This window comes from Zootoca vivipara, chromosome 6 (assembly GCF_963506605.1).
Source record: "Zootoca vivipara chromosome 6, rZooViv1.1, whole genome shotgun sequence".
Taxonomy (NCBI): Eukaryota; Metazoa; Chordata; class Lepidosauria; order Squamata; family Lacertidae; genus Zootoca; species Zootoca vivipara.
The window spans coordinates 5,984,005-5,995,893 of record NC_083281.1 but is presented as its reverse complement, the minus strand read 5'-3'; the positions used below and the strand labels follow the sequence as shown (position 1 = coordinate 5,995,893).

At 49.0% G+C, this 11,889-nt stretch overlaps 1 protein-coding gene across 1 annotated transcript; it reads left to right on the top strand.

Annotated features, from left to right (window-relative positions):
• The first annotated feature begins 2,304 nt into the window (after positions 1-2,304).
• On the top strand, positions 2,305-10,024 carry LOC118086050 (transmembrane protein 79-like). The gene is made up of 4 exons (XM_060275229.1): positions 2,305-2,538; positions 2,686-3,175; positions 8,062-8,275; positions 9,823-10,024. The coding sequence occupies exons 1-4, from the start codon at positions 2,305-2,307 to the stop codon at positions 10,022-10,024; spliced, it is 1,140 nt and encodes a 379-aa protein (XP_060131212.1).
• The last annotated feature ends 1,865 nt before the right edge of the window (positions 10,025-11,889 follow it).

Sequence of the window (11,889 nt, the reverse complement as noted above, 5' to 3'; positions counted from 1 at the left end):
TGCATTGGGGGGGGAGGTGAAGCTCAATAAAGAGGGTGGTGTTGGTAGGGTGAATTTGTGGGGGCTGTTTGTGGAAGTAAAAACTGGGGGAGGGGTACCATTGTATGATGGGGGGCTTCTGGTACGGGGGGGGCGCGAAAGTTAAAGGAATTTATCTTGTTTTCTTAGGGGTTAAGAGGCCGAGATTTGAGGGGCTGCTATGATGGAGATAGGCTGATGGGGGGGGGGGGAGAGTGGATAAATTTTTTTTTTGGTGGGCAGCACACAGAAAAGAGCTCGGCTGGGAAGAGAATAGTGTCGGGGATCCTTTGAGGTTTGGGGGTTCACCGCTTGAGTCCTGGGGTGCCGGCGTGGGTCGCAGAGGTGGGGTTGATTTGGAGAGAGGGGGTGTGTGTGGGGTGGAGTGGATTTGGGGGTGGCGGAAAATGAGGATGCTGTCTAGCCCAGACGGGAGCCCACCTTGGCTATGCGCTGGGGGTGGGTTTCAAAGCAGCAAATCAAACATGGGAGGGTAGTTCTTGGAATGGGGAGTCGGTGACAGATTTGGGGTATGCAACCCCCCCTCCCCACTTTTGCTGTACTTTTAAACCATCAAATCCTCCTCAACAGGACTTTTTGTTGGGGGGGGGAGTGACAGAGGCCGAGAGAGATCCCTGTTTTTGGCCAGAACCCTTCCTAAGAAGTGGGGGAAATCCTTGCATTTCTGATCTATAGGAGGTGGGGGCGGGGGGCTGCATTTATTTCTTCCTCAGCATTTGGGGGGGGGGGCAAGAGAAAGAGGTCAAGTGGTTGGAGGTCGAAGACAGCTGCATTTATGCCTTGGGATTCTAGTTAAAAAAAGAAGAATAAAGGGGGAGGGACTTCGCACAAGCCGAAAGTCTCCCTGTCCCTGCGATAGGCTATTAGCCACCTGTCAATCTGGCCACTGGAGAGACAGCGGGGAGCATCACGGAATGCTCACAAACATTTTGTGGGCTGAAAGGGCAAACTGTCCAACACGGGAAATGGTCAGGGATATGAAACCTGCATTTGGGGGGGGGGAAGGAAGGGAGCATAAGAACAGAGGCTGCTGCCAACCCATCATGGTTAACATCTACTCTGCTACCGGTTCTTTCATGGGATGGTTGCAGGACAAGGAGGAAGAAAATTAAAAGGCCGGGGTGTGTGTGTGTGTGTGTATAGAGCAGTCGAATAAAAAGGGCGGCGAAGCAGTCCCCGGTGAGAGGGAGCAAAACGGTGACCTATTCCTCGAATGTTCGTTTCCAAGTTTCTAGTCCTTTTGAGGCCTGTGCCCCAGGACTCGCTCCAGGTATGAAACAAAATAAAAGAATTCCTTCCAGTAGCACCTTAGAGACCGACTAAGTTTATTATTGGTATGAGCTTCCGTGCGCTACCTACCTGTTTCCAGGTATGAAGGGAGGAAAGTGGACTCTGGTAAGCCCCTCTTTTGTTAGTATGTCCGGAAGGGGCCAGGTGGTAGTACCCAGAGACACCACTGAGTTGCTGAGCATCCGCCTCGGAGCATTGCTGTTGTCGTCTATGCTCTGGTAACCTCAGGGTTAGATTACTGCAATGCATTAGACGTAGGGCTTCCTCTGAAGACAGTTCGGAAACTTCAGCCGGTGCAGAATTCAGCATCCAGGTTGCTCACTGTGTGGCAAGACAGTTTGAGCATATTGCACCAATCCTGGTTTGACTGCACGGGCTACCAATGAGTTTCCGGGCCCAATTCAAAGTGCTGATTTTGACCTATAAAGCCTTAAACGGCTCAGGACCGCAATACCTCAAGGACCACCTCTTTCCATATGAACCTACCTGGACCCTGAGATCATAGGCCCTTCTTCGTGTGCCTCCTCCTTGAGAGGTCTGGAGGGTGGCAACACGAGAACAGGGCCTTTTCTGTGGTGGCTCCCCTTCTGCGGAATGCTCTCCCCAGGGAAGTTTGCCTGGCGCCTTCATTGTACACCTTTAGGTGCCAGGCGAAAATGTTCCTTTTTAACCAGGCCTTTGGTTGATCCTATACCCTTTTAAAACGTGGCTCTTTTTTGGGGGGGTGTTATTGGGTTACTGTTCTTATTTTGATTTTATATATTATGATCTTTGTTTGTGAACTGCCCTGAGGCCTCTGGGTATAGGGCAGTATATGAATTCAATAAAAATAAATAAATATTTTTTTGGGGGGAGTTAAATGTCAGGAAACAGTAGCATCGGGGAAGGGGCCAGCCAACTACCCAAGGATGCCAGGTCATGCCTGCTGTCTTCTTTCCAGACACCCTCGCCCGTTGCTCACCCTCTCTCCCTACGATGGCGACCACAAGGAGCCCCGCCAGCCCCCGCCAGCTGAAGGAGTTTGACAGCGTCCGAGACTCTCTTGCCGACATCATCGGCCAGCTCCGTGACATTGACCCTAGCCACCTCTCCTTCTCGCCATTCCTGGACCTCGACACCCAGATTTCCCTGGCGCCCGTCTCCGACAGCCCTGAATCGTCTCTCGAGGAGCTGCATTCTACTGAAGCGGAGGAGGAAGAGGAAGAGGAGGAGGAGGAGGAAGGAGGAGGAGGAGGAGGAGGAGGAGGAGGAGGAGGAGGAGGAGGAGGAGGAGGAGGACGGATGTCCTCTCCCAGCCCTCTCCCTGGGCTAGCCTTCCCCGACCCCCTGGTTCAACCTAGTCTCCCTCCGCCGCAGGGGGCAGCGCAGGCCCCAGAAGGGAGCGACGTGGGGCTGCCCCCCATGGCTGGGGCCGACACTGTGGCCACCCGGCTGCCCAAAGAGACGTCCTTTTTGGACTCCGTCCATGTCGTGCCACGGTTTCCCCTTCCCCATCCTGAGCAAAGGTCAGAAGGCGGCCAAACCGGGACCCTCACACCGACCGACTGGCCTCCCCACGAATGCCAGCCCTGGCTGGAAGCGGGAGACAGCGCCTGCCCGGTTTTGCGCCACGGCTCGGGGGAGCTGACCTCCTGCGTGGGGGGCAGCAGGGGTTGCCGGGCCTGCTCCGGGAGCGAGCACATGAAAGCCGTGGCCTCGGCCTTCGTCGCCCTCCTCCTGGCTCCGTGGTTCCTCTATGTAACCTATTACTTCCTTCCGCTGCCAGCCCTTGCCTGCCCGGATCTTGCCAGTCGTGTTGCCTTGGCTCTGCGTTGCCTGCCGGTCGCTGGGCTGCCTATCCTCCTCGGTAAAAGATGCATGTTTTGGGGGGTTGGGGGGAGCAGCAAACAGAAGGTGCAGACCCCCCCCCGCAAGGGTCCTTATTTTGCAGGGACAGTCTCAGGTTTACAGAAACCGTTACAGAAAATGTCCCTATTTTCATCGGGAAAATGTTGGAGGGTATAAATAATAATAATAATAATAATAATAATAATAATAATAATAATAATAATAAATTATTTATACCCTGCTCACATCTGGCTGGGTTTCCCCAGCCACTCTGGGCGGCTCCCAAACAGAATATTAGAAACACGATAAAACATCAAACATTGAAAACTTCCATAAACAGGGCTGCCTTCAGATGTCTTCTAAAAGTCTGATAGCTGTTTTCTTTCCTTGACTTCTGATGGGAGGGTGTTCCACAGTGTGGGCGCCACCACCGAGAAGGCCCTTTGCCTGGTTCCTTGTAATCTCACTTCTCGCAGGGAGGGAACCACCAGAAGGCCCTCGGAGCTGGACCTCCGTGTCCGGGCTGGATGATGGGGGTGGAGACACTCCTTCAGGTATACTGGGCTGAGACCGTTTAGGCCTTAGGGCTTGAAAGGTCAGCACCAACACTTTGAATTGTGCTTGGAAACGTCCTGGGAACCAATGGGATGGAGTTATGCGAGCCCCAAGCCCTTTATAGGGAAGCTTTTTAATGTTTAATGTTTTATTATGTTTTTATATCTGTTTGGGAGCTGCCCAGAGTGGGGTATAAATAAGAATATTATTATTTATTTATTTATATGCCGTTTTTTTATTCAAATAAATCTCAAAGCGTCTTACAAACAAAAGATAACATAATGGAACATCACGAATACAGCATAAATTGTATAGAATACTTAACGTCAGTAAAACAATCCCTAATCCCAAATAAAACAATTGCCATCTATGTAATACTATTAACAGAACAACTAACAAATAAGCTAAACATCACAGTTACACAGTTATTGAATAGGATGTCCCTATTTTTATTGGAGAAATGTTGGAGGGTGTATAAGCCAGGTGACATTTCCTATTGCAGCAGAATGTTTCCTCCACCAACTTCTCTCCCCTCGCTCATTTTTTTTCCTGGGTCTGCCACCTAGGTGCAATTTGCCAGCGGCGTGGTCCCATTGCGGCCCCGTGGAGATTTCTGGGCACCAGTTTGGCGAACACAGTTTATAAACCTCCGCTTTAAAGTTAAAGGGACCCCTGACCATTAGGTCCAGTCACGGACGACTCTGGGGTTGCGGCGCTCATCTTGCTTTATTGGCCGAGGGAGCCGGCGTACAGCTTCCGGGTCATGTGGCCAGCATGACTAAGCCGCTTCTGGCGAACCAGAGCAGCACACGGAAACGCTTGTTTACCTTCCCGCTGTAGCGGTACCTATTTATCTACTTGCACTTTGACGTGCTTTCAAACTGCTAGGTTGGCAGGAGCTGGGACCGAGCAACGGGAGCTCACCCTGTTGTGGGGATTCGAACCGCCAACCTTCTGATTGGCAAGCCCTAGGACAAGCATCCCCAAACTGCGGCCCTCCAGATGTTTTGGCCTACAACTCCCATGATCCCTAGCTAACAGGACCAGTGGTCGGGAAAGATGGGAATTGTAGTGAAGGGGCCAGCCAGATGGAGATCTTCACGAGGTCGCAGTTGGACTTGCACCCGTCGCAAAACACGCCTGGCGACTGGGGGATTTCTAACACTGATTTGACACTGGTAATAATAATAATAATAATAATAATAATAATAATAATAATAATACCCTGCCCATCTGGCTGGGTTCCCCCAGCCACTCTGGGCGGCTTCCGACAGGATATTAAAAACGCAGTAAAAGATCAAACATTAAAAAATTCAATAAACAAGGCTGCATTCAAATGTCTTCAGAAAGTCAGATAGTTGTTTATTTCCTTGACATCTGATGGGAGGGCGTTCCACAGGGCGGGCGCCACCACCGAGAAGGCCCTCTGCCTGGTTCCTTGTAACCTTACTTCTCGCAGTGAGGGAACTGCCAGAAGGCCCTCGGCACTGGACCTCATTGTCTGGACTGAACGATGGGGGTGGAGACGCTCCTTCAAGTATACTTGTCCAAGGCCATTGAGGGGTTTAAAGGTCAGCACCAACACTTTGAATTGTGCCCAGAAATGTACACTGGTAATTATCCAATCCAATGAGTCCAATGAGTCCCAATGCGTTTAGGGCGGCCGAGATTCTCGTCCACCCCATCACCTTTCCCATCTCTGTTTCCATTAAGGCAGAAACCTATTCCAGCCACCTGCTGTTATTTCTGCAAACAGAGGGCAGCATGTGAGTTGCGGGGGTCCAAACGCAGAGATTTTTTCCCCAAGCTGAGCATTCCTGGCTTAATGGGATGTTTGGGGGAGCGGACAGAAAAATTTGCAAAGTGGGCAGCTTTCAAGCCACAATTCCTCCGAAGGTTGCAAAAAGCAATGAGAGATATTTATCTTGGAGGCCGAAAGTTCCGGGTTGCAGGCAGCGCTGGCCCTACTCAGAGTTGTTGTTTAGTCGTTTAGTCGTGTCCGACTCTTCGTGACCCCATGGACCAGAGCACGCCAGGCACTCCTGTCTTCCACTGCCTCCCGCAGTTTGGTCAAACTCATGTTGGTAGCTTCAAGAACACTGTCCAACCATCTCATCCTCTGTCGTCCCCCTTCTCCTTGAGCCCTCCATCTTTCCCGACATCAGGGTCTTCTCCAGGGAGTCTTCTCTTCTCATGAGGTGGCCAAAGTATTGTAGCCTCAGCTTCAGGATCTGCCCTTCCAGTGAGCACTCAGGGCTGATCTCCTTCAGAATGGAGAGGTTTGATCTTCTTGCAGTCCATGGGACTCTCAAGAGTCTCCTCCAGCACCGTAATTCAAAAGCATCAATTCTTCAGCGATCAGCCTTCTTTATGGTCCAGCTCTCACTTCCATACATCACTATTGGGAAAACCATTGCTTTAACTATACGGACCTTTGTCGGCAAGGTTATAAATCTTCAACCTCTGACCTTTATATCCTTATAATCAAACTCTGTCTCTTTGGTCTAGAAAGTTTTTAAAGTTTTTCGTTGCAGGATTTATTTCAGTCCCGCTAGCGTCTTCACATTTTTACAGTAATTATTCATATACCAAATAAATTTACTCCAGTCTCTTTGAAATTTTTGGTCGTCTTGGTTCCGGATTCTACCGGTCAGCTTGGCTAGTTCCTCATAGTCCATCATCTTTGTCTGCCACTCCTCAAAACTTGGAGAGCTTTTAAAAGAAATTAGATAAATAATCTTTATGTTGAGATTCCTGCATTTCAGGGGGTTGAACTAGATGGCCCTTTGTTTCCCCAAGGTCACTCAGTGAGCTTCGTGGCTGAGTGGGGATCTGAACCCAGTACAACACTCACTCATTTTTTAAATTTAATTAAAATTAATTAAAATTAAAATTTTATTTTTTTTAAAAAATATTTATTTGGTTTGTCAAATTAAAATTTTTCAGAGGTATATCAAGCATAAGTCATAAAAACAAGATTCTAAGGAATCTCCTGGACTTCCCCCCTCCCCTTTGTAGGTTCTATTATTAATCATTTCCTCCTGCATCTCTTATGACGATCCTAATCTTTTACCTCTCCATCATGCCCAGAATTCGACCTTAAATTACAAGTGATATTCCAATCCTACTAACAATTTTAACTGTTTACAATGATCTTTCAGATAAGTTATAAAATTTTCCCATTCCTTATTAAAATTTTGGTCTTCCTGATTTCTGACACTTCTGGTCATTTTAGCCATTTCAGTATAGTCCATCAACTTCATCTGCCATTCTTCTCTGGTGGGAACTTTATCTTCTTTCCATCTCTGGTCCATTAACATCCGCACAGCCGTGGTCACATACATAAATAGTCTTTACTGCTCCTTTGGGATTTCGGCACCTAGAATTCCTAAAAGGAAGGCTTCGGGGGTTCCCCCCCCCCGCAAAGGTTATTTTAAACATTTTTTTCAACTCATTATATATCATTTCCCAAAACCCTTTTACTACCTTGCAATTCCACCACATATGATAGAACAGGCATCCCCAAACCTCAGCCCTCCAGATCTTTTGGACTACAATTCCCATCTTCCCTGACCACTGGTCCTGTTAGCTAGGGATCATGGGAGTTGTATGCCAAAACATCTGGAGGGCCGCAGTTTGGGGATGCCTGTGATAGAAGGTGCCTTCTTTTCCCTTATGTTTCCAGCATACATTTGAGCGTGTTTTATACATTTCTGCTTATTTACTAGGAGTTACAGATCATCGGTATGGGGACACAGATGGCGCTGTGGTCTAAACCACTGAGTCTCTTGGGCCTGCCGATCGGAAGGTCTGTGGTTCGAATCCCCTCCGATGGGATGAGCTCCTGTTGCTCTGTTCTAGCTCCTGCCAACTTAGCAGTTTGAAAGCACGTCAAAGTGCCAGTAGATAAATAGGTGGGTGGGAAGGTAAACGACGTTTCCGTGCGCTGCTCTGGTTTTGGTGTTCCATTCTCCAGAAGCAGCTTAGTCCTGCTGGCCACATGACCCGGAAAAACTGTCTGCGGACAAAAGCAAAATGAGGGCCGCAACCCCAGAGTCGTCTGCAACTGCACTTAACTGTCAGGGGTCCTTTACCTTTCTTCCTTTTTTACAGACCATCAGTACATCGTTTTCATATAATTTTCTTTCAACGTACAGTATAACATGCCGTGAACTTTAAATCCCGATTCCATAACTTTCCCCAAGCTGTAGGTTGTATGTCGTACGCAAAGTCTCTCCGCCAGTGTATCCTTATAGTCTGAGGTACTCCCATTTCACCCCGATGCTGTTGAACTGGAAACGGTCTCCGAAAAAAATCTCACCCTACCCTCCTTTCTCCTCCTGGCTGCAGGCATTGTTCTGAGGGCCTTTTCTGCCTTGTGCCTGGACAACCTCGGCCCCCTGGGCACTCGCTCTCGGCCCGCCCTGCTCCACCAGCTTTTCGTCGCGGGCTCCGTGGACCAGCTGTCCGTCTTTGCCCTCAATGTGGTGGTGACGGCGACTTTCCTTCCCCAGGAGCACCTGCGTCTCATCCCGATCCTTGTGGGGCTCTTTGCTGTTGGAAGGTGAGATGTTGAGTCAGGGACTGCGGCCCCCTAGACATCTCTGCCTGGCCTTTGGGACCTTCCTCGGGCCAAACCCTCCAATCTCCAGGCTAGGCAACCTCTGACAATCCTGCTCTACCCTTTTCATCGAGGGGTTTTACCCGACAGGAACGGCTGAGATTGCAGCCCGCCCTCTGAAAACAAAACCCAAGTTCCCAGACCTCATTGTTCAGGAAGCAGTCCTGCTCTTAAGAGCAACACAGGAAGCTGAATTTCGACCAGCTTAGTGTTGTCTACGGCTAGTAAATACAGCGCCTTCTAGGTGTTGCTGTCTCTCATTGCCTGGGGTTGGACTAGATGACCATTTGGGATCCCAGCTCTACAACTCTGTGGTTCTGTGAGTGGGGCTCGGCGGGGTAGGGTGGCAAGGAGAGGACTATGAAAACCAGTGAACGCAAACACACAGCGAAGGCGACTTCACAGGTTAGTCCGTTTCTAACCTGTGGGTTTTGCATCTATTTGTTTCTAAGTCCACTTACTGACTCCTGTTTCCATATTACAGGAGCAGAAGCAGCACCAAATGCTTAGAACGTATAACCCAAATACAGTCGTACCTTGGTTTTCAAATTTAATCCGTCCTGGAATGGGTTCGAAAATCAAGGTGCAGCTTCCGATTGGCTGCAGGAGCACGCCAGACGCCCGGCTTCTGAAAATCATTCGAAAACTGGAACAATCACTTCCGGTTTTCGATCGTTTAGGAGTCAAAACGCTTGAGTTCAAAGGTGTTCGGCTTCCCAGGTTCCACCTTGTTTGATTTCGCTAATGGCGACATGCTGCATTTAACGGATGCCGCTAATTCAGTGCTTTTTTTTCTAGAAAGAGGCGCTGGAACTCACCTTGAGCACCTCCGCTGTTCTCTTAGAATGGAAAAGGCGCCCATCCGAGAGTTCTGGCTGGGGGGAAAAGCCCTGAATAGGAACAAACCGGTTCAGCCGATCCGGTTCAGCCGACGAATTTAATCCGTTCCACGGGTCTTTTCTTATAATGAAAAATTTGTCTAGCAAATCCCATAGGAATGCACTGAAATTTTTTTTGCCCATAGGAACGCATTAATTGAATTTCAATGCATTCCTATGGGAAACCGCGATTCGCTAGACGAATTTTTCATAAAACGAATTCATCTAGCGAGGCAACCTCCACTCGAAAAATCCTTTCGTTAAGCGGAAATTTAGTTAAGCAGGACATTCGTTAAGCGAGGCACCACTGTATCTCCGAATTACTCCTGAAAGGTGCTGGGTGAACTGAACGGGAGCAAAGTTTGTTGGGGGGGGGGTAGCAACCTGAATGACTTCTACTTATCTTCAAGTTCAATTCTCTTTTTGACGCTTTGGAGCAGGGTTTTTCCAAAACTGGGTCTCCAGCTGCTTGAGGATTACAAAGCCCATCATCCCTAGCTAGCAAGACCAGCGGCCGTGGATGATGGGAACTGTAGTCCCCAAACAACCGGAGACCCAAGTTTGGGAAACGCTGATCTCGAGGCTCTTCTTTGCTCCGCTTTGCTTTCACAGGTGCTGCTACTGGGCCTGCCTGCACCTCTGCAGCACTTACCGTGGGTTCGGGTTCGGCCTCTCCTTCTTCCCGACAGTCGGCATGAGTATCTACAACCTCTTCTGCCTCTACCACCTGGGCTTGGGGTTCCTGTTCGCAGCCTTGCCCGACATCCGCAACACATCCGCTCCGGCGCTCGAACTGACTATGCCCAAGAGATGAGGGACTACAAAACTCTTCCCCCCGCCCCACTCACTTCTCAAGCTCCCTATCCCTGCAAAAACCAGCACAACTCTGCAACACCCCTCTTAAGTTTATGGGTCAGCTCCAGGAGGACTTAAAAGAGACCAGCCATCTGCTTCAAAACATGGATTTTCTTTGCAAAACCCCAGTGGCTTCGCAAGAAAGGACTAAATTTGCAGACAGGGTCAAATGCTCCTCCCTTAAAAAGAAAGGCAAGCACTAGCATGTCAGAAGGAAGCTAGGCTGGAGCTCCCCCCCCCCCACATGCTGAATTTCCACATGCAGGGGATTATTCGACGCTTCCGGGTATACGCAAGGTATAGGGGTGTCTGCCAACTGAGTGTGGAAAGCTCAGTTGATTAGAGCGTGGTGGTGATAACGTCAAGGTCGCAGGTTTGATCGGGGGGGGGGGCAGCTGCATATTCCTGCATTGCAAAGGGGTTGGACTCGATTGCCCTCAGGGTCCCTTCCAATTCTATGATTCTATGAAATTTCTCTTTGCAAAAAGGTTCCTGCATTGCAAAGGGGTTGGATCAGATGAACTTTGGGGGGCGCTTCCAACTCCACACTTCTGCGATCCTGTGGAACACCTGATGTCATAAGGGGGAACTGTCTTCCATAAATAAGAACGAATTTAAATCGAGCCTCTGCGGAATGTGCAGAGAGGGGGTATTTAATTGTCCGCACTCGAGTGTCCTGTATTAGCAATGGGTTGGTCTCGATGACGTATGAAGTCCCCTTCCAGCGATGTGATTGTTCATAGTGCTTTTGAGCATATGCATACCATAGAATCATAGAATCATAGAATCATAGAATCATAGAGTTGGAAGAGACCACAAGGGCCATCCAGTCCAACCCCCTGCCAAGCAGGAAACACCATCAAAGCATTCCTGACAGATGGCTGTCAAGCCTCTGCTTAAAGACCTCCAAAGAAGGAGACTCCACCACACTCCTTGGCAGCAAATTCCACTGCCGAACAGCTCTTACTGTCAGGAAGTTCTTCCTAATGTTTAGGTGGAATTTTCTTTCTTGTAGTTTGAATCCGTTGCTCCGTGTCCGCTTCTCTGGAGCAGCAGAAAACAACCTTTCTCCCTCCTCCATATGACATCCTTTTATATATTTGAACATGGTTATCATATCACCCCTTAACCTTCTCTTCTCCAGGCTAAACATACCCAGCTCCCTAAGCCGTTCCTCATAAGGCATCGTTTCCAGGCCTTTGACCATTTTGGTTGCCCTCTTCTGGACACGTTCCAGCTTATCAGTATCCTTCTTGAACTGTGGTGCCCAGAACTGGACACAGTACTCCAGGTGAGGTCTGACCAGAGCAGAATACAGTGGTACTATTACTTCCCTTGATCTAGATGCTATACTCCTATTGATGCAGCCCAGAATTGCATTGGCTTTTTTAGCTGCTGCATCACACTGCTGACTCATGTCAAGTTTGTGGTCTACCAAGACTCCTAGATCCTTTTCACATGTACTGCTCTCAAGCCAGGTGTCTCCCATCCTGTATTTGTGCCTTTCATTTTTTTTGCCCAAGTGTAGTACTTTACATTTCTCCTTGTTAAAATTCATCTTGTTTGCTTTGGCCCAGTTGTCTAATCTGTTAAGGTCATTCTGAAGTGTGATCCTGTCCTCTGGGGTGTTAGCCACCCCTCCCAATTTGGTGTCATCTGCAAACTTGCTCAGGATGCCCTCAAGCCCATCATCCAAGTCATTGATAAAGATGTTGAACAAGACTGGGCCCAAGACAGAACCCTGTGGCACGCCACTAGTCACTACTCTCCAGGATGAGGAGGAGCCATTGATGAGCACCCTTTGGGTTCGGTCAGTAAGCCAGT

Bases quoted from the DNA above. Each gene is read 5' to 3' on its own strand.
- LOC118086050 (XM_060275229.1), top strand. From the start codon at position 2,305: ATGGCGACCACAAGGAGCCCCGCCAGCCCCCGCCAGCTGAAGGAGTTT. The intron at 2,539-2,685 runs GAGGAGGAGGAA...CCTCCGCCGCAG, and splicing joins AGGAGGAAGAGGAAGAGGAG to GGGGCAGCGCAGGCCCCAGA. The intron at 8,276-9,822 runs GTGAGATGTTGA...TTGCTTTCACAG, and splicing joins GGGCTCTTTGCTGTTGGAAG to GTGCTGCTACTGGGCCTGCC.